At 35.2% G+C, this 18899-nt stretch overlaps 2 protein-coding genes and 1 non-coding gene across 3 annotated transcripts; all 3 read right to left on the reverse strand.

Annotated features, from left to right (window-relative positions):
• Positions 1–4071: 4071 nt before the first annotated feature.
• LOC129875789 (kinesin-like protein KIN-7F) lies at positions 4072–7431 on the reverse strand. The gene is made up of 8 exons (XM_055951027.1): positions 7378–7431; positions 7163–7276; positions 6987–7068; positions 6851–6918; positions 6703–6771; positions 6437–6626; positions 5133–5215; positions 4072–4215 (listed from the first exon to the last, which is right to left on the reverse strand). Exons 1-8 carry the CDS (start codon positions 7429–7431, stop codon positions 4072–4074), a joined length of 804 nt encoding a protein of 267 aa, XP_055807002.1.
• A 34-nt stretch (positions 7432–7465) lies between these two features.
• Positions 7466–8311, reverse strand: LOC129877866 (kinesin-like protein KIN-7H). Its single transcript, XM_055953397.1, has 2 exons — positions 8140–8311; positions 7466–7689 (listed from the first exon to the last, which is right to left on the reverse strand). Exons 1-2 carry the CDS (start codon positions 8309–8311, stop codon positions 7592–7594), a joined length of 270 nt encoding a protein of 89 aa, XP_055809372.1. The 3' UTR covers positions 7466–7591.
• Positions 8312–9262: 951 nt separating this feature from the next.
• LOC129877973 (U5 spliceosomal RNA) lies at positions 9263–9381 on the reverse strand. The gene has a single exon (XR_008763681.1). It is a non-coding gene; the product is annotated as a U5 spliceosomal RNA (small nuclear RNA).
• Between the last annotated feature and the right edge of the window lie 9518 nt (positions 9382–18899).

The raw sequence follows: 18899 nt of genomic DNA on the forward strand, positions 1-18899 counted from the left end.
CGCCTAGGGTACCCTCCCGGGGCGTGACAATATCATTATGTGTTTATTGTGTAGATGTATTTTCTAACTCTTGTTCTAGGGATATTAAAGTAGTGGGTGGAGGATCTTACTGGGTTACATTTATATATATCTCACTCCTTACTTGCATGTTTATGCAGATGTTGTTGTAGAGGGTGAGGCTTGTGGTTGGGGTGAGCCTTCACATTGATCGTGGAGGCTACTGTTTCAGCTCTAATTATTTATAGCTTACACCTTATTTTCTTGGGGTTTTCATGCTCGACATTCAACTCATGTAACTCTATTACATGCCTCATGGTCTTATTGTAGGATTTGGGCTAGAGATATATTATTTAAGTGAATCTTTCTTTCATAAATTGATATGCGATTTTGGTTGGATAGTTATTTTGTTTTGATGAGTTTTGGAGTTGCACATGTTCTATCTTAGCACTCCAATAATTTGGGTAAGTGTATGGATATTTGGTTCTCCCTACTGGTGGTGTTAAAGGATGCTAGTCACGTCGAGGGGGTATTTTGGGATATGATAATAAGACCTTTAACAGACATATAAGACCATACGATCAATAATATAGAATCTGATGTAACTCTCACATCAAGAAGAGAGAGGCTACTTTGTCAAGGTAGACTCTGTGAGAACCTTCTTTAACATTGAACTATTTGTGGATCCATTAGCTAGGCCATATTGGCAAAAACTTATGCGGGCGACGTAGTTAGGGACTAAAGATTTCTACTAGGATTTCCTTGGGTCATTACTTGAGCTTCCGTGCCGAACCCCACCTTAAAGTCCTCTCGGTGCTTAGTCATTATCCCAATGGAAAGTCATAAATCATAGTCATTAACATCATTAGAAAAGACAATAATAGATATCAATCCACATCATAAAATATTCATAAGAGTAGTTCATTAACATGATTGATTCATACAAATCCATGAGTTGATGAGAAAATCCTTTCACCTCTTCAATATGATTGTGTGAGGGAAACCCATCAAAACCTTTATACATTACTTGAAGCATCATTGAAATCATAGCTCATCATCATTCATTACTTTTTATGATTTATTCATAAGCCTTGATAATCATTCATAATTCATTTATAGAAATCTTTTATGAATTATGGTCATAAATCCTTAAAATCATACTTGAAAATATCATATGACATGTGTCCATGAAAATCAATTTGAAATAATGCAATGCGATGTGAATTGTGCATAATTAGATCAATAATAATAAAAGAAATTATAATAGAGATGACCTAATGTAATTCCATAAAAATTAGGACTTAGAAGGATAATTCATAAAAGAAATTTGAGAAGAATCATGGGACTCCATGGATGGAAGGATCCATGGATGAATTCCAACATACCTCAAATTATAGAAGCCCTAAATTGCACTTGAATTGGAGACTTGAGCTTGAAACCCTTGAATTCTTGCTTGAGGAAGAAGTAGACCCTTGAGAGGGAATTTTAGTGAGACGATTTTGTAATTTGGGTGATAGGGAGTGAATGAGGGATTTAGGAGGGTTTAGGGTAGTTAATAGGATAGAATTAACCCCCAAAAACCGTCAAAATACATTAATGAACCAATGGAAAATAATCAAAACATCCATAACTTAACTGAACAAAGTAACCTGGACAGAAGGTCACCACGGCCTGTGAAGCTCACCACGGTCCGTGGTGATGGTCGTGAACATGAAGGAGAACTTAGGCCTGAGGGGTCGACTTCCACGAGCCTCATCACGGCTCGTGAGAAGCTTCACGGTCCTTGGGGCCAGTCGTCTTCCAGCTTTGGGGCCTTGGGTGGTGAGGTTCATGGATGGGTCCATAGTCCTTGGAGTCCACCACAATCCATAAACCCTGTCGTAGACTTCACCCCCTTCCTCAAATTTTCAAGGCTCTACCACGGTGCCTTTCACGATCCGTGATGAGGTACACGGCCCGTCCAGCGAGCCCGTGAAACCTGACTAGTGCCCAAAAACTGAGATTTTTTTAGAACTTCCTTTAAACTCCATTTTTTCTGCTTTCCAACTTCCAGGGTCTTACATCCACCCTAGGTCTAAGAATACTGATAATATAATTTTGATCTTATTGGTCTAATTCTATAAAACATTATTTTTGTGAAGCAAGACAATTAATCTTCAAGCCTCTCATTGATATTTTAATTTAGGTCGTCATATTTGATGATTCACCCTTAATTGTGAATTGAATATTCAATAACCGTGAAAAATAAGTTTAACTTACCTAATTTATAAAAATTCAGTAGCAAAGGGTATCAAACGAGAAAAGTAAAATCAACAATTATGGGCCAAAAGCCCATAACATTATTATCACCCATTAAATAGCATTTTAGGGCTCCATCTAAGTATAATTCAACAACAACAACAACAACAACCCAGTGAAATTCCACAATGTAGGGTCTGGGGAGGGTAAAGTGTATGCAGACCTGACTCCTACCAAGGTAGGACGGCTGTTTCCGAAAGACCCTCGGCTCAGTAAAATCAAAAAAGGAAGTTAGATACGAATAAGAAGTTCAAAGCAATATGAAAAAGCAAGTAACGAAAGTAGTCCAGATAAGATAGAGCAATCAAAATACAGAAAGTATAGAAAGTAATGAAAATAATAAATAATACCAGGTATCAGACGACAGGAAATTATAGTGCGCTGATACGCCTACTAATAAGGAAGAATAGCGAGACTATGAACTAGCCTTCTACCCTAATGTGGGTCCTCGACACTCTCCTATCTAAGGTCATGTCCTCGGTAAGTTGTAACTGTGTCATGTCCTGTCTAATGACCTCTCCCCAATATTTCTTCAGCCTACCCCTGCCTCTTCTGAAACTATCCATGGCTAACCTCTCACACCTCCGCACTGGGGTATCTGTGTCTCTCCTCTTCACATGCCCAAACCATCTCAGTCGCATTTCCCGCATCTTGTCTTCCACCGAGGTCACTCCTACCTTGTCCCGAATAGCCTCATTTCTAATCTTGTCACTTCTGGTATGCCCATTCATCCATCTCAACATTCTCATTTCAGCAACTTTCATCTTTTGAATGTGAGATATCTTAACTGGCCAATACTCCACATCGTATAACATAGCCGGTCTAACCACTACTTTGTAGAACTTGCCCTTAAGTTGTGGTGGCGCATTCTTGTCACATAGCACATCGGAAGCGAGCCTCCATTTCATCCACCCTGCCCCAATACGATGTGTGACATCATCGTTAATCTCTCTGCTGCCTTGCATAATAGACCCAAGGTACTTGAAACTACTTTTCTTTTGGATGGCTTGATCAGTAAGCCTAACTTCTGTGCCAACCTCCTGAGGTGTCTCACTGAACTTGCACTCTAAGTACTCTGTCTTGGTCCTACTCAGTTTAAACCCTTTAGACTCTAAGGTCTGTCTCCAATCCTCCAGCTTAGCGTCAACTCCGCTATGAGTCTCATCGATCAAGACTATGTCATCCGCGAAAAGCATACACCATGGCACCTCACCCTGAATTTGTCGCGTCAATCTATCCATCACCAAGGCAAATAAAAATGGACTAAGAGTTGATCCCTGATGCAACCCCATCACAACTGGGAAGTGCTCTAAGTCGCCTATGACTGTCCTTACCCTGGTTTTGGCACCCTCATACATGTCCTTGATCACCCTAATGTATACCGCAGGTACGTCTTTAGCCTCTAAATATGTCCATAGTATCTCTATGGCACTTTATCGTAGGCCTTTTCTAGGTCGATGAATACCATATGCAAGTCCCTCTTCCTCTCCCTATACTGCTCCACCAGTCTCCTCATAAGATAGATGGCTTATGTAGTTGAGCGTTCAGGCATAAATCCGAACTGGTTATCTGAAATAGACACGCCTCTCCTTACCCTCATCTCCACCACTCTTTCCCACACTTTCATAGTATGGCTTAGAAACTTGATACTTCTATAGTTGTTGCAACTCTGAATATCCCCCTTATTTTTATATAGAGAGATCATTACGCTCGACCTCCATTCTTCGGGCATCGCTGTCGTTTTAAAGATGACATTAAATAACCTAGCCAGGCACTCTAAACCTGCCGAGCTCGCGCTCTTCCAAAATTCCACAAGAACCTCGTCAGTTCTGATCGCTCTTCCCCAGCGCATCCTACGAACAACTCCCTTAAACTCCTCGACCGTAATACTCGTACAACACCTAAAATCGCGAGACCACCCTGTATGTTCCAGATCTCCCAACACAATCTCTCTGTCCCCTTCTTCATTCAAGAGTTTATGGAAGTAGGACTGTCATCTCTGTATAATGAGGGTCTCGTCTACCAATACTTTTCCATGCTCGTCCTTAATACACTTTACTTGATCCATATCGCGTGCCCTTCTCTCTCGCGCCCTAGATAGCCTGAACAATTTCCTATCCCCGTCTTTCTCTTCTAGTTCAGCATAAAGGCGTTCAAAAGCTACCATTTTCACTATCAAAACCGCTGACTTCGCCTCCTTCTTCACTATCTTATAAAGTTCCCCATTTGTCCACTTCTCCACCTCATCCTTGCTTTCCATCAACTTCGCATACGTCATCTTCTTTGCTTCCACCTTCCCTTGCACTTCTCTATTCCACCACCAGTCCCCTCGATGCCGGCTACGACTACCTGTCGAGACTCCCAACACTTCCCTTGCTACAACCCTAATACAATTAGCCATCTTATCCCACATACTGTTCGCATCCCCGCCACTATCCCAGTCCCCCATATCATTCAATTTCTCTCCCATTTCCAAGGCACTAGCCGTGGTCAAACTCCCCCATCTGATCCTAGGTCGGTCATCCCCGACCCTCCTCTTCCTCGTCATCTTGATCCCTAAATCCATCACCAAGAGCTTATGTCGAGTTGTAAGGTTGTCGATCGGGATGATCTTACAGTCTTTGAACAGACCTTTGTCATTCTTTCTAAGAAGTAAATAATCTATCTGAGTTTTAGTCACCGAACTGCGGTAGGTTACTAAGTGATCCTCCTTCTTCGGGATCACCTTAATGGTCGTAGAATCTTAACTAGCTCTATGGATTTTCCCGTTAACGTACCAATTTCCAAGAACCTACTCTCAGTCTAGACGCTCCTTTAATCTACTTACCTCTCCTTACCCTTGACCCTGTCCCTATTCCTGTCCCCGTCCCAGTCCCCGAGCGAGAACATGACTCTAGTCTACCATCACTATCTAAAGCCACTAAAATGCGTATGAGCTAATAAATTATTCAAATAGATTATTCAAAGGTCAAGTCAGCAAAATGTAACTACAAGTGTATGGACAAAGAATAGATATAAAAGGATAAAAGATATAAAAATCGGAGGTAACAACTCCAATTGAAATTAACCTGATTGCCGCCGAAAGTGAGTTACTCGGTGTGGACAGATCTGACCAGCCGTGTTCCTAGACACAAAACTAATGTCTTAAATGTGCGGCAATTACTGAGAATTTTCAACAGCGCAAAATGTATATCCCACTATCCGTAAACCTCAGATCTAATAACCCAATAACAATGAAGTGGAAAAATTATACCATTATATGTATAGTTATATACACACACTTTTCTATAGATAAAAATCTCTTTGGATTTATTTTTTTGCTGTGAGAGAAGAGAGGAAAATAAATTGAACGAAGATGTCGGTGGTTTCCGGCGAATTATCGGAGTTAAGTGCCGGAGAAAATGGGGGCGGCAGTGGCAGTGGAGGCTATGTGTGTGAGACATCGCCGGCGAGTATTCGACCGGAATCAGCAATCCAGATGTCGGTGATCAACAGTAGCAGATCGGAGAAGGCAATGTTCACTTTCTGGTTCGTGTTTTTTTTTTTTCATCCAAGTATAATTCGTGAAAAATAATTGCCTCCATAGTAGAAGTTCTCAACTACAAGAGCTAAAATTTATGTTGTTAAAATAGAATTGAAAGATAAAATCTTCCATCAACACCCAAAATGAAGCAAAACCATTAACCATTCTCAAATCCATCAACAATGCAATCTTGAAATTCTCTATTCTGCCAGTAAGTGAAATCTCCTTAAAGTTACAAATGAAATTCCTCTTATAGATACGTTTTACAATCTTGGCTTGCCTTAATTTCTAGCCCTGAAATTTATCAAGATCCATGTTAATATATCTATTGATAGCAAAGATTACACACACCATAGCCTTGTTTTGGCTCAACACAGGTACGTATCTGGTAATGGATATCAATACTTTTTACAGAATTATTTTGTTAGTTATTTACTTAATGGGTGTATATTTGAGTAACTTTTTACTCATATTTTAAGGATGATATTTATTTAATAACCTTTTATATGATGCATATTCGTGATATTCTTTATAATTGATTAAAATATGTGATTAGATGCATTTCAGGTGAAAATTGAATTAAAGCACCCCCCCCCCCAAAAAAAAGAGCTAAAAGACGCAATGTAAGAACTGGTTTAATAATCATGTTAAACTCGATTAAGACTGCACGAAAATTGAACAACCTTAGCTTACGAATAACGGTGCCCAGGGTCAGCAAACTGCGGTTTATGTGACAGCCTTCTTTCAGCCTTGTACCAGCTGACAATGACTGAGATGTCCGCTCACTTCCAGCCAAATCGACAAAATTCTGTGTTTCAATGATAAAACAATCAGTTGTTACCTCAGTACATTATTATAACAACACTCTCGAAACATTTTCGTACCACAGTAGCTGAACGGGTACTCGAGTTGTTGTCTCTGCCTAAGTGCTCACCAGAAGAACTTTCAATTGTCTGCAACAACTTGTACGTCAAAAATCTGGTTGTTTTAAAGCTCAATGGCCTGTTAGACAAGAAGTTTCAGTTCTTTTACCAGTCTGATGATTTGGTGAGATCTGGAGCTTGTTTCATTCAAGGAAGTCTCCCCAATCTGTCTCTGAGCTGCAACATTGAGTCGTAAAATTCAAAACCATGGTTAACTATAAAGCCATGGTTACTCATTCTCATACCTTCACAAATAGAAAGGAGATGAATCACATAGTTCCAGTCCCTCAATGTTTCCTCGGTGAGTTTCTCAATAACAGTCCCTCTCTGTTGAAATTACTCTACATGATTTAAGATGAAACGAAACAAAAGAATACAAAATGACTAAAACCTTGTTGATCAGTAAATCAAACTAATTAACCTCTGGATCATCTAGAAGTCGGAGTGGAGTTTTATCTTCACCAAGGAGATCTCGGACAGATTCATTATATATCTCCATAGCAGAAAACTTCAAAACAAAGTCTCTTTCTGTGGGCTACAAGTAGTAAATTTTGATAATTAGAGCAAGCAAAAACTCTTGGAACATAAGTGGTGAACAGACAACTAATGATCGGTCATGAAGTAGCATTAGCTTACCTTCTGCACATATTCGTAGATATCTGCTATGGCATATTCAGTTATTCCAGTCATAGTGTATGTCTTTCCGCTGCTTGTTTGGCCATAGGCAAGAACACTTGCTAGTCGATACATAAATAATTTTAGATTAATCATACAGTACATGGACTAGAAGGTCCAAAAACTACAAGCAGACACACATGAGGCAACAGACAAAAGTAAATAATTTGGTTTATTACTCACAATTGAATCCTTTGACAACCGAAAGAGCAACTTCTTTAGCTGCTTCTTCATACACCTGTCTTGTCGAGCAATCACTGCTAAATACCCTGTCTATAAACCAATAACGCAATAACGTCCACACACACAAACTTATGTGATTAACATATGATAATATCGTAAAACAGGAACCACAACTCTTCCCGAACTTGGATTATTGAGCAACAACAGTTAACAAAAACAAAAAAAAAAAGAAGCTCAAGCCTCATTTAAGAATTTCAAATTAAATGTAATCCCATTAAAAGGGGTCTAGGAAGCATAGAGTGTACTCAGACCTTCCTCCTACCTCACGGAGGTAGAGAAATTTAATTTTGTATGGGGGGTAAAATCTTTTCATTGTGCTTGGTTCTCATTTCATTAATTTTCCTTTACAAGTATCACAAACTCTTACTTCATATCAACATTGTCAAACTCAAAATTATGTCAGAAGACTACCATCATACGTTGTACAATTACAATATGTTTTCGACCAAATTGATGTACGTACGTAATGTAAGAACTTACCAAAGGTATATGCAGAGGGATACATCAAACGTTCGGATGGGGAAGAGCTACTATTGTTGTAGATAATAGTTGTGTCATTTATACATTCCCAATCTGAAACATCATTTCTCTCTTTCTCATTCAACGCCCTTAACCGCGCAGATACATAAATACTCTCTTCATGTTCCTCCATTTTATTTTTTCTCTAAACCAAAAATCTCATTTAAAGTCCAGCGAGATATTGGAAATGATCATGCACTCTCCAACAAGCTACGTAATAAAACATTCTATTGGATGTATTCTCTTATAAAAATTATGGTCCAATTTTTTACAATGTATATAACAATATTGATAATAGTTAAGAAGATCAATTTATTTTTTTATTTTTCTGGAAAATTTGATATGATAACTTTTGAAGAAAAAAGAACCTCTCTTTCTCTTTTCTCCTTTGTTTGGAATTTGATAACAGAGAAAAAGAGAAAGAGAAGGAAATAGATATAAAAAACACTAGAGAATATATAAGAATTGAATTTGAGAATCAAAGCATAAATAAAACAAAGAAAAGGGAAATACAAAGAGGAAAGCTTCTTCTTTTTTCTTTTTACCGAAGAAAAAAGGGAAGTTGGGTTTTTTTGTTTTTTTGGCTAATTTGTCCTAATTTCTCTTCATTGTGTTTTGCTTTTTTCTGTTGTGTATTAAAATTTGTGTTTATGCAGCAAAAGTAAACCATCAAATTTTCGCAGGTCATTTCTTTTGGAACGTTATTTTAGCAAATAGCTTCTTTTTTTTTCTTTCAACTTATGAGTCATCAACGATTTAATTTTTTTTATAAATTATTGGAAACATTAGATAATAGTCTAATATTTTAGAGTTGAATGATTACCTCAACAATTGGCCATCAAATCACTCATGTTTGTTGTCTTTCAAAAGGCATATGTAATTTTTTTGAAATAACAAACAGTTATGTGCTTTTATGTATCCATAAGTTAATATGTTATTTCTAGTTCAATTTAATTAATTTCTTGGTGAGCCAATTAATTCATAACAAATGTAATAATCTAGTACAAGTAAAGAGCTAATACTAAATAAAACACATCTACATTAAAAGAAGAACAGCCAACAAAAACTTAACTAGTATTGTTGGGGATCTCTTAAAGAGAACCCCTCCAAAAATAATTAGCGTATGCCACTAATTGCAACGCACACACGGTATTCTTTAGTAAAAGGCGAAAGAATAGTTCGCTATGTGTTCATTGAGTGGCTGCGTGATTTCTTGAGTTGGCGTAGGAGCTTATTTTATAGTGGTTTCAACTTCTGCTTCTTCAATTGTAGCCGATGTGGGACTTTGTTCAACATAGTACAATATCACTTTGGCATGGCATGGGCTTTAGTGGCTCTTTCCCATATCAGTGCTCTTAAAATGGGCTGCTGGGAATTTCATAGTGGTCTAACAAATTGGGCCTTGAACATGAACTTCAATCTTAATTTTTTTGGAAATCCTGAAATGTTTCCCTAAGTGGATTTAAGTAGCACATAAAGTAGGAAAAATTATGTAGTAAGGCAAATATGTGATATGTATGTATTTACTATACACTACTATAGTTTGAAAGAATTATAATTATAGCAATAGTTACGATTTTATTGCTATTTTTTCTCTCCTTACTTCATATCTCTCTCTCCCCCCCTTTCTCTTTTCCCTCTCTCGCTCGCCTCTCTCTTTTCTATTGCGCGTGCGCCTTTCTCTGCCCCCCCCCTCTCTCTCGCTTCTTCACTCTATTTCAATACAAATACAAATGTTAACTGTTAATTATACATATTCTTTTCAGTTATACAAAATACAAATACGCATGACAACAGATGAATACAAATACACACATGGCAACAAATACAAATACAAACACACAAGGCAGTAAATACAAATACACGTGGCAACAAATGAATGTTTTCTTTCAAAGATACAAAATACAAATACACATGGCAACAAATGTATACAAATATAGGTGCAATTTATTGCGAAATACAATATTGATACAATTGTATTTGTTGATACAAATTGTATTTCGTTAACACACTTGAACTTGACATAACCTTGATACAATTTTATTCGTCGATACAATTATATTCATTAATACAATTGTATTCATTGATACATATACATACTAGTTACATATATATAATTATCCAACAGACACTTGAACTTGATACAATATTGATACAATTGTATTTGTTGATGAATACAATTGTATGCACTGATACATATACATACTAGTTACATATATATATTTACCCAACATTGTATCGATACAATTGTATTCGCTAATACAATTGTATAAAAAATATTTTTTGATACAAATTGTATTTGTTACTACAATTGTATTCAATAATACATATACATACTAGTTACATATATACAATTACCAAACAAATATATAAATACAAAATCGCCTCTCGCCTCTCTCCTCTCTAGCTTGCCTCTCGGATATTGGGCATTGAAGTTTCATCAACTTAGTGTGAAACACTTTCCCCTTGCTCAAAAGTTTCCACCCATACCACTAAGGGATAAATTGGCTTTGGAAAAGACAGATACATCCTTCCATCTCCGAAAATTATAAATAAAGCGGGCTTAATGCACAGCTTCCCTTGCAAGTTCAACCAGAGAAACAACAAATTGCTGAACGCTTTGATCCAACCTTAAATCAAGAGATAATTTATTACTTAATTTTTATGAGAGTTTAGGGTTTGATTTTTGGGTAAAACAAAACCAAGCTAATATTGGTCAGATTTTAAATTATTAAAATAAAATCAAACCAAATATAATTCATATTTATTGGTCTGACTGTTGGCTTGATTTGACTTTTTTGATTTTTAACAAACATAATGATAATTCTCTCTTTTATTGTTTCCCCCTAATGTTAGAAAAGAATTCTCCATCTTATAACCCACTACTTATCTTTTATTGTGGTGGATATAATTTTCTTGGATTATGGAAAAAAAATCTATTAATATCTATTATAAGTTTTAATCAAGTGAACAAAGTTGATAAGAAGTACAAAATAATATTACATAGGTGAATCTCATAGTTGATTCTTGCCCAAACTTCAGTAGATAAAAAATGTACATTAATAGCATACTGCCTAATGAACTGCGCCAACCTGATTGGGCATCGAAATTTTAGGGCGTGAAAAGATGTTAGACAACAATTAATCCATCCCCTGCTAACTGCATGAATCAAAACGATGCTTCCTTATTCTCAACGTTCGTTAAATATAGTAATACCTATATTGTCATTGTGATGAAAGTTGAAAACAAATTCTCCATTTCCTTTGAATATTTGTTGTATGTAGTATCTTCAGATTGTCGTGACAAACTTTTGAATAAGATTCTCCTATTCTTGAATTGTTTTTATATATTGTATCTTAAAATTATCGTGATAAAAGGATGAAAAAGCTTCTCCTATGCGTAAATTTCTTTCATATATATATGACAAATTTGGTACATGATTTGTCATGTTTTTACAGTTGCCACATAATTAGAAAATTAATTAATGTTAATTCAATTCACTTTGGCTCACAAAAAATTTGATTTAACCCGCGTATTTGATACCCCAAGTTGATACGTTGAATTCGATACTACAACTAACTTATGCATATGCTTTTCTCGGACCTAAGATGATTCTTTTTTCTTCAAATTAAATTTGTAATGAAATTTGGTTTAATCATTAGTAATGGACTAAAATGATTTTCTAACTATCATTTGAATGCCATACAGAGAATATTAGTAGTTGTAACACCCTAAAATATTCTAACTTAGATCAATTTCAAAAGCCCTTAAAAAGAGCTTAAGTTTTTACATCAAAACACTGCTACGAGTGTCAACTACGGTCCGTAATAGTTTTACGGGCCGTAGGAGGGACTCATATGTCACTCCCATACTTAGTGAAAAATTGAGTTCATATGAATGGTGAAGTCTTGATCTTAATTGAGTTGCATGAATGCAATAAGTTCGCGTGAATCTCTAGGCAAACCAAGAAGATTGATGCCATTGACTTGAGATGCTTTGAAATTGTGTTTGAAGAAAAGATTGTCTGAAACTGGTGCTTTAAAAGAGTTTTGTTTAACCTTTGCCTAACGAATAGTGGTGGAATCAATAGTGAGTGGTGCATGTTTTAGAGTCATGTTGTTTGAGTCTTTTATTTTTGTTTGTTTTGAGTCAAGTAAATGATTGTGTAAATCCTATCTGGAGTGCAGCACAACTTGAATCCTATGCTTAGTGAGTGTTTTGCTTAAGGACAAGCAATAGTTCAAATTTAGGAATTTAATGAGTTGGTATGATACCAACTCAGTAGACTCAAATTCTTGAATTATTTCCATGATTTAATGTTAATTAAAGAGTTTTTAGGCCCTAATTCTCTTATGTGTAGGCATTTCTTAGAATAAGCAAGTTCAAAAGAGTTGGAGCTAAAAAACCACTGAAGCGCATCGACGAAGGAATGCCTCAAGCTGTATTAGTACCTGCACTACAAACGGCAAAATACAATGGATGATCGGCGATTCGCCAGTTTTAGTACAGAAGCTCCTAGAAGCACTGAAGGTTGAAGTAGGGCAGTGAGTGACGTCTCACAATAGTGAATCGACGGTTCACCCATCTAACGCAAGTCTCGATGCAAAATCTGATGGACCAAAAATGCAATTATAAAAGTTAGTGTTTCCTTTGGAAAGTTTCAAGGACCAAAATAGGAATTTGTGCAATTATTTATCATTATTCTCATTATCCATTTACAAAATTGCAGAGAGTAGAGAGAAGTTTCTAGAGAGATAGAACCTTCATCTACATAGAAAAGCACTCTTAGCTTAGTGACAAAGAAACCTTGAATATTATATTCTCTAAAGTTTGGATTTAGATTTTGTTCATCATTTTAGCTTGGAATTAAGATTTTCTTTATGGATATTGTCTTTATTCCCTATTTTATGAGTATCTAAATCCATAGCTAGGGGTGTATGTGCTTGATGGGAATGTAAAATCCCAAATGAGTTTTGCTTAATCTTCTCTAAAATTGGTTGTCTGACATGGATCTATTGTTGTTTAGAAGTTTTAATCCAAAAAATAAGTGGTTGCAAACATTGATTGAGATCTCTAATCCAAGTGATTTCTCATTTAATAATGCAAGCTAGAGATAGTCCATCTAATCAAGCAATGTTTGGTGTTTTGTTTGAAAGGGTCTTGATGTTCGGGAGAAACCAAGGGCATATGCTTAATAGTTCGGGAGAATATCAAAGTGTATCCTAGACTAAACGCTATTCATATGTCAATCGTTTTTGTTGAGGTTAATCTTAGCCTATTCGATAGAGTATTGTTGGCCTTTTTAAAATTTTAACTTTAACCCCAAGAAATATATTAGCAAATGTTTATCTTACTTCAATTCAAAACAATTTAAGAAACAAAAACATTTCCTAGTATATTAGGAAAACAAAGTTATCTTTATCCAAATCAGTTAAAACATTGGGTTTGTTGTTATTATTGTATCCTAATCAGTTTAAAAAAATATACGACGTTATTATATTGTAATTGATAAAATGAGATTAACAAGAAGAAAAACTTATTTTACATATTTTTTAATTACTTAAAACGATTTTTTTAAAAGAAAAACTTTCCTTTAAATTAACGTTTTTTTAGAAAAAGAACGTGCTTAAAAATAATATGTTTATTAAGAAAATGGTATTTTAACACAATTAAGTAACAATATGGCATTTTTGAGTCAAACTATTAACAGTGGGGGCATTCATGGATCAAATTAATAAGAAATGACATTTGTTCAATTTCACATAGTTTAACGACATTTATTTTTCGTTAATTTAATGATTTTGTGTATCAATAAGAAAAAATGTATTTGTAAACCAATTTCATTTTTTATAAAATTAAAAGATTGAATAGATTAAAAAAAAACTTAATGTGACTATAATTTTGTGCAAATATAATGATATTTTAATCAAGTTCTTTTACTTATTTAGCTAGGAAAAGAAGAAATACACGATTGGAACAAATAAAAATTGCATCTAAAGAAAAATATGAAGAAGGAAAAAAAAAAACTCAACCAAATGTTTTACAAATTTGACCCGGAAAAAGAAATAATGCATAGTTGAAATAAATAGTCATTACAAAAGAAATACATAATTTATTTTGGAAAAATAACACTTATACTTCAAAAAGAGAAAGTATTTACCCTTAAATGCCTCATTATTTTTATACCCTCTTTTTATTTTACAATGAGATAAATTTATTTTTAAATTCGCGCGCTCATCATGCTGACGTCAGTGGCCACTCTATATGATACCGATATAATATCAATATACTGACGGAGTATCACAAAGGATTAAACTCAGTTCTATATGATATCAATATACCGTCGGAGTATTACAAATAATATATTTACTAATTTAGACTTTAATAAATAAGATTGTGATTTTAATAATTTTCTCTTAATTGTTTTATTTTTATTTCTTAAAAAAGAGTTTAATCTTATATGATAACGATAGGGTATCAATATACAAATAGAATATCACAGAAAATTAAGTTCAATCCTATATGATACTGATATGGTATCAATATACTGATAGAGTATCACAGAGGATTACTTCATAACATAACAGTGATGTTGATGTCAGCATGACATCATGCGCAAAATGAAAGGAGAGAAAGTGGGGTAAAATGGTAAATAGTTTGGGCCATTAGTCTATTAAAGATAAATAGTTTGAGTTGAGTCCAATTTAACTAAATAGTTTCACAATTGGGTCTATTTTGTTTAATTTTTCCATTTATTTTTTTATATAAAAATGCATTGTCTGTATTAGGATTTTGTCTTGATTTTTCTATCATATTTGAATTTTACTTTGCTCTCGAAGAAAAGTCAAAGTAATACCATAAATGTTTTCACTTTTCTTGAAATAAGGAAAATATAGATCCTTTCCATATTTAATTTATTCCTTTCTTGGAGCAAAGTTTGGAGATCTATAAATAAAAGATTTTTTTCTCATACCAAAAACCATAGCATTCACAATGAAGATGTTTTAAAGAGTTTTATTTATGAGGAGATATTCTCTCTACAATTTTTATGATTTTTATTAGTTTTTAATTATGTAGGTCAATTGGACAAATTATATAATAATATTATGTTTCTTTTAGTATAGTTTTATGTGTCCTCTAATTTATCGTCACCATGATTTGTAATTGTAAACTTACGCATGCCCTGATTATTTCGAACTCAACAGTTTGAACATCATTAATTTGGTTAAAATATTTTTATTTGGCTATAGAGTTTTAACCAATTTATGTAGATTTGGATCCAAAAAAGAAAAAGAAAAGAAATATATAGTTGAAACAAATAATCATTTTATCTAAAAAGAATTGGGATAAAATATACAATGTATATTAAGAATAAATAAATAAATAAATAAATATATATATATATATATAATTAGAAAAAATAAATCATTATATTAAATTGACTAAAATCTGGTGTCACGCCCCGGAAGGGTACCCTAGACGTAACCGGCACTCAGAAATCATTTCTGGCTCCCAAGCGAACCACATAGTCTGATCACACATCCGTTCATTTATTCATTCACCAGAAAGTTTTAAAATAAAGAATAATTTAGAGGGCAACTCAAATCACCCATCCAACTCAAAGAATAAAGGTCATGGGCCGACAGATCAAATAAAATATTTGTCATTTAAAAATAGTTTGACAAGAATAATTTAAGGAAAGAAATACTCAATCGACGCATCACTATTTAGTCTATGAAGCCTCTATCACTACTATCTAATTGGTGCCAATGACATGTTCATGGCTACCTCAAATAAAAATAAAAAGAGCTAACTCGATGTAAGAATACACAAACGGTGTCCTCCGAATGTAGGGGAGGACTCACCAATACGCTGAGTGCAAATAGATCCTCAATGATGCTCCTATTGACAATCTCATAAACCTGTCTCTACGTCATGAAATGATGCAGGTCCAAATGGCGTCAGTACGTGGAATGTACGAGTATGTAAAATGGCAGAATGAAACATACCTCGAGGAAGAATAACATCGGTCCACATATCTCAAATCAGAAAGATAAGAGGAACTCAAATAAAGCGTCGTAAATCTAAAGTAAGGATACAGTTTAGACAGAGACCAATCATATACCATACAATCCAATCCAATTATGTATAATACAGTTCAACCAAATCATTTACAATTCGATCCCTTTCAATAATGTACGATCCGATTATATACACTCAACTCAACAATCAACTCAATAATCAAATCCAATCTAGTCACCTACCATTCTATTCAATCCAATCACAATTCATCTATTCTAATCCGACCATATACATTCAACTCAACATTCAACTCAACATTCAACTCAACAATCAGCTCCAAGAACTCAACTTAGTAAATATGCAAATTAAATTATGCAACGTTTTACAATTCAACTCAAAGGACTCAACTCAATAAATATGTAAGAACTCACTCAAGTGTCCTAAGTCTAACAAGAAATAGTTTAGACAGGACCAACTCATAACCCACTCAACTCAACTGACTCGGAGCACTATCAAGACCTAAATGGGAGTTTCTCTTATCCGACAACCATCACTTATGAGCCAATGATAGTACAACAATCAGACGTCGTTGCCACGTCCGTCCATACCTTGCCAGAGCATGAACGCCTCCCTAATCATGGATACCATCGATTAGTCAAGTCTTATCATTTCAGGATAATAAAAATGGGAAACATCCGACTTTAACGGTTCGATCCCAAGGGAAGCATCCGACTTTAACGGTTCGATCCCACGGGAAGCATCCGACTTTAACGGTTCCATCCCTACCTACGTTGGCGGCGTAGTTTTCTGGCGTTCGAGTATGGACTGTGCTCTCACCCGCCTCGGTGCTTGATACTCCTCCCATGACTCCATGCTCATAAAACTCCTCCAATCATCTCAAACAAGCCCTCACGGCTAGTTTCATGTGGAACATTGCCACCTCATCAACTCTGTTCTCATTTCAACTCAATTAACTCATAATGACAAGTCTCATTGGACCTTCTTTCAAATCGATTCATCTCAAATCATCAAACTCTTCTCTTTAAAAATTTATACAATCTCAACTCAATGAATGCAGAAAATATTATGTACATTAAAATGTAATTTCAACTCCTCAACTCAAACTCAAAATAGATACTTTAATGTAAAAATACTCAACTCATTTAAAGGCTCCTCATACTCAACTCATACTTAAACTCCTTTCTAAATCAAAGATGAAACTAATAGTTCTTTAGACTCAAAGTAGTGTATAAATAGTTTATGCAAAAAGGTTCATAAATAATTTATTTAAAGCTCCTCCTCAAAAGATTATTTATTTTCAAAATATTCCTAAGACTCCAATCAACTCAAATTATACACATCATGTACTACAAAATCACATTAGACTCCAATCCACTTCATCACACAACATCCTCATCAACATAACCTCTTCATTCACATCATCGTCAAGTATTATCATTCACATCGTCATCAAACATCGTCATCAAACATCATCATCATATATCATCATTCACATCATCATCAAACATTATCATCACATCATTGTCAAACATCCACTCCGAAATCCTTATTTTAGTCATATGTTCATTTTATAGAAGCAAAGGGACATTCTTAACTAACCAATTCATTCTTTTCATTCCAATCAATACATATATACACACAACTATCCATATCTACCTCAAGACATTTATGACAAGAAATCTCATCTTGGGTTCATGTGAATGAAACATGAACCCATACTCTCAACAAAACTCAACTCAAGAATATCGTCAATACCTATAAATCTATATACAAAGATACATTTGTAGTTAATAATATGAAAATAACTATTTTGAAACTCAAGTCATTAAAATCATCAATCAACCATTTGTATCTAAAAACATTCCATAGTTTAGGGAAAACTTTCAAGAAAACCTTTCTAGAAGGTGCAACTCTTTCACAACTCCTAACCAACACATCTATGGGCATATGGAAGAACTCAATCCATATTTTTTGTTAGCCTTACATACCTTGTTTTGAAGACTTTGAAGAAAACCTTGTGGTTGGGTCTTCAATGGAGGACTCAAACCTTGAAGCTCTTGGAACTCTTCTTGTTGGAGAAGAAGAAGAAGAAGAGAGAGAGAGATAGGTTTCTAGGGCTTTTAGAGAGAGAGTGAGGGATTAAAAATGATCCCAAAATGTGTTAGGGCTGATACATATATAATTTGGGTAAGTTCCCAAATTACCCCTCCTCAAAAGTTCTTAAAATAGGCTAAAAATGCACCTGACGCGATAGTGGCGCGTCGCGCCCTTGCAGCGCCAGGCTGATTACGCATAAAACCTGCACATCTCGTAGTGGAGCGCCGCACCAAGGACCAAACTACTAAGGCACATTCTTGGCGCGATAGTGGCGCGTTGCGCTCTTACAGCGCCAAGGCCAATATTTTCTGGGTTTTGGAAATTGGCTTGAAAGCCCCTGCACACCTTTTAGTGGCGCACCGCGCCAAGCCCCAAACTACTGAGGCTGTTTTCTGGCGCTATAGTGGCGTGGGGCGCCACTGCAGCGCCAAGCCTGAATTTTGCCCAGGCCTGAATATTTCTGAAGTACTAGTCCGTAGTAAAATGACCATAACTTTTGACTCCGAACTCCAAAAATTTCAATCTTAGTGGCGTTGGAAAGAAGACTCAAAGACCTTTAATTTGGTAGGTCGTGGTCCACC

The sequence above is a fragment of the Solanum dulcamara genome, chromosome 12, assembly GCF_947179165.1.
Source record: "Solanum dulcamara chromosome 12, daSolDulc1.2, whole genome shotgun sequence".
Taxonomy (NCBI): domain Eukaryota; kingdom Viridiplantae; phylum Streptophyta; class Magnoliopsida; order Solanales; family Solanaceae; genus Solanum; species Solanum dulcamara.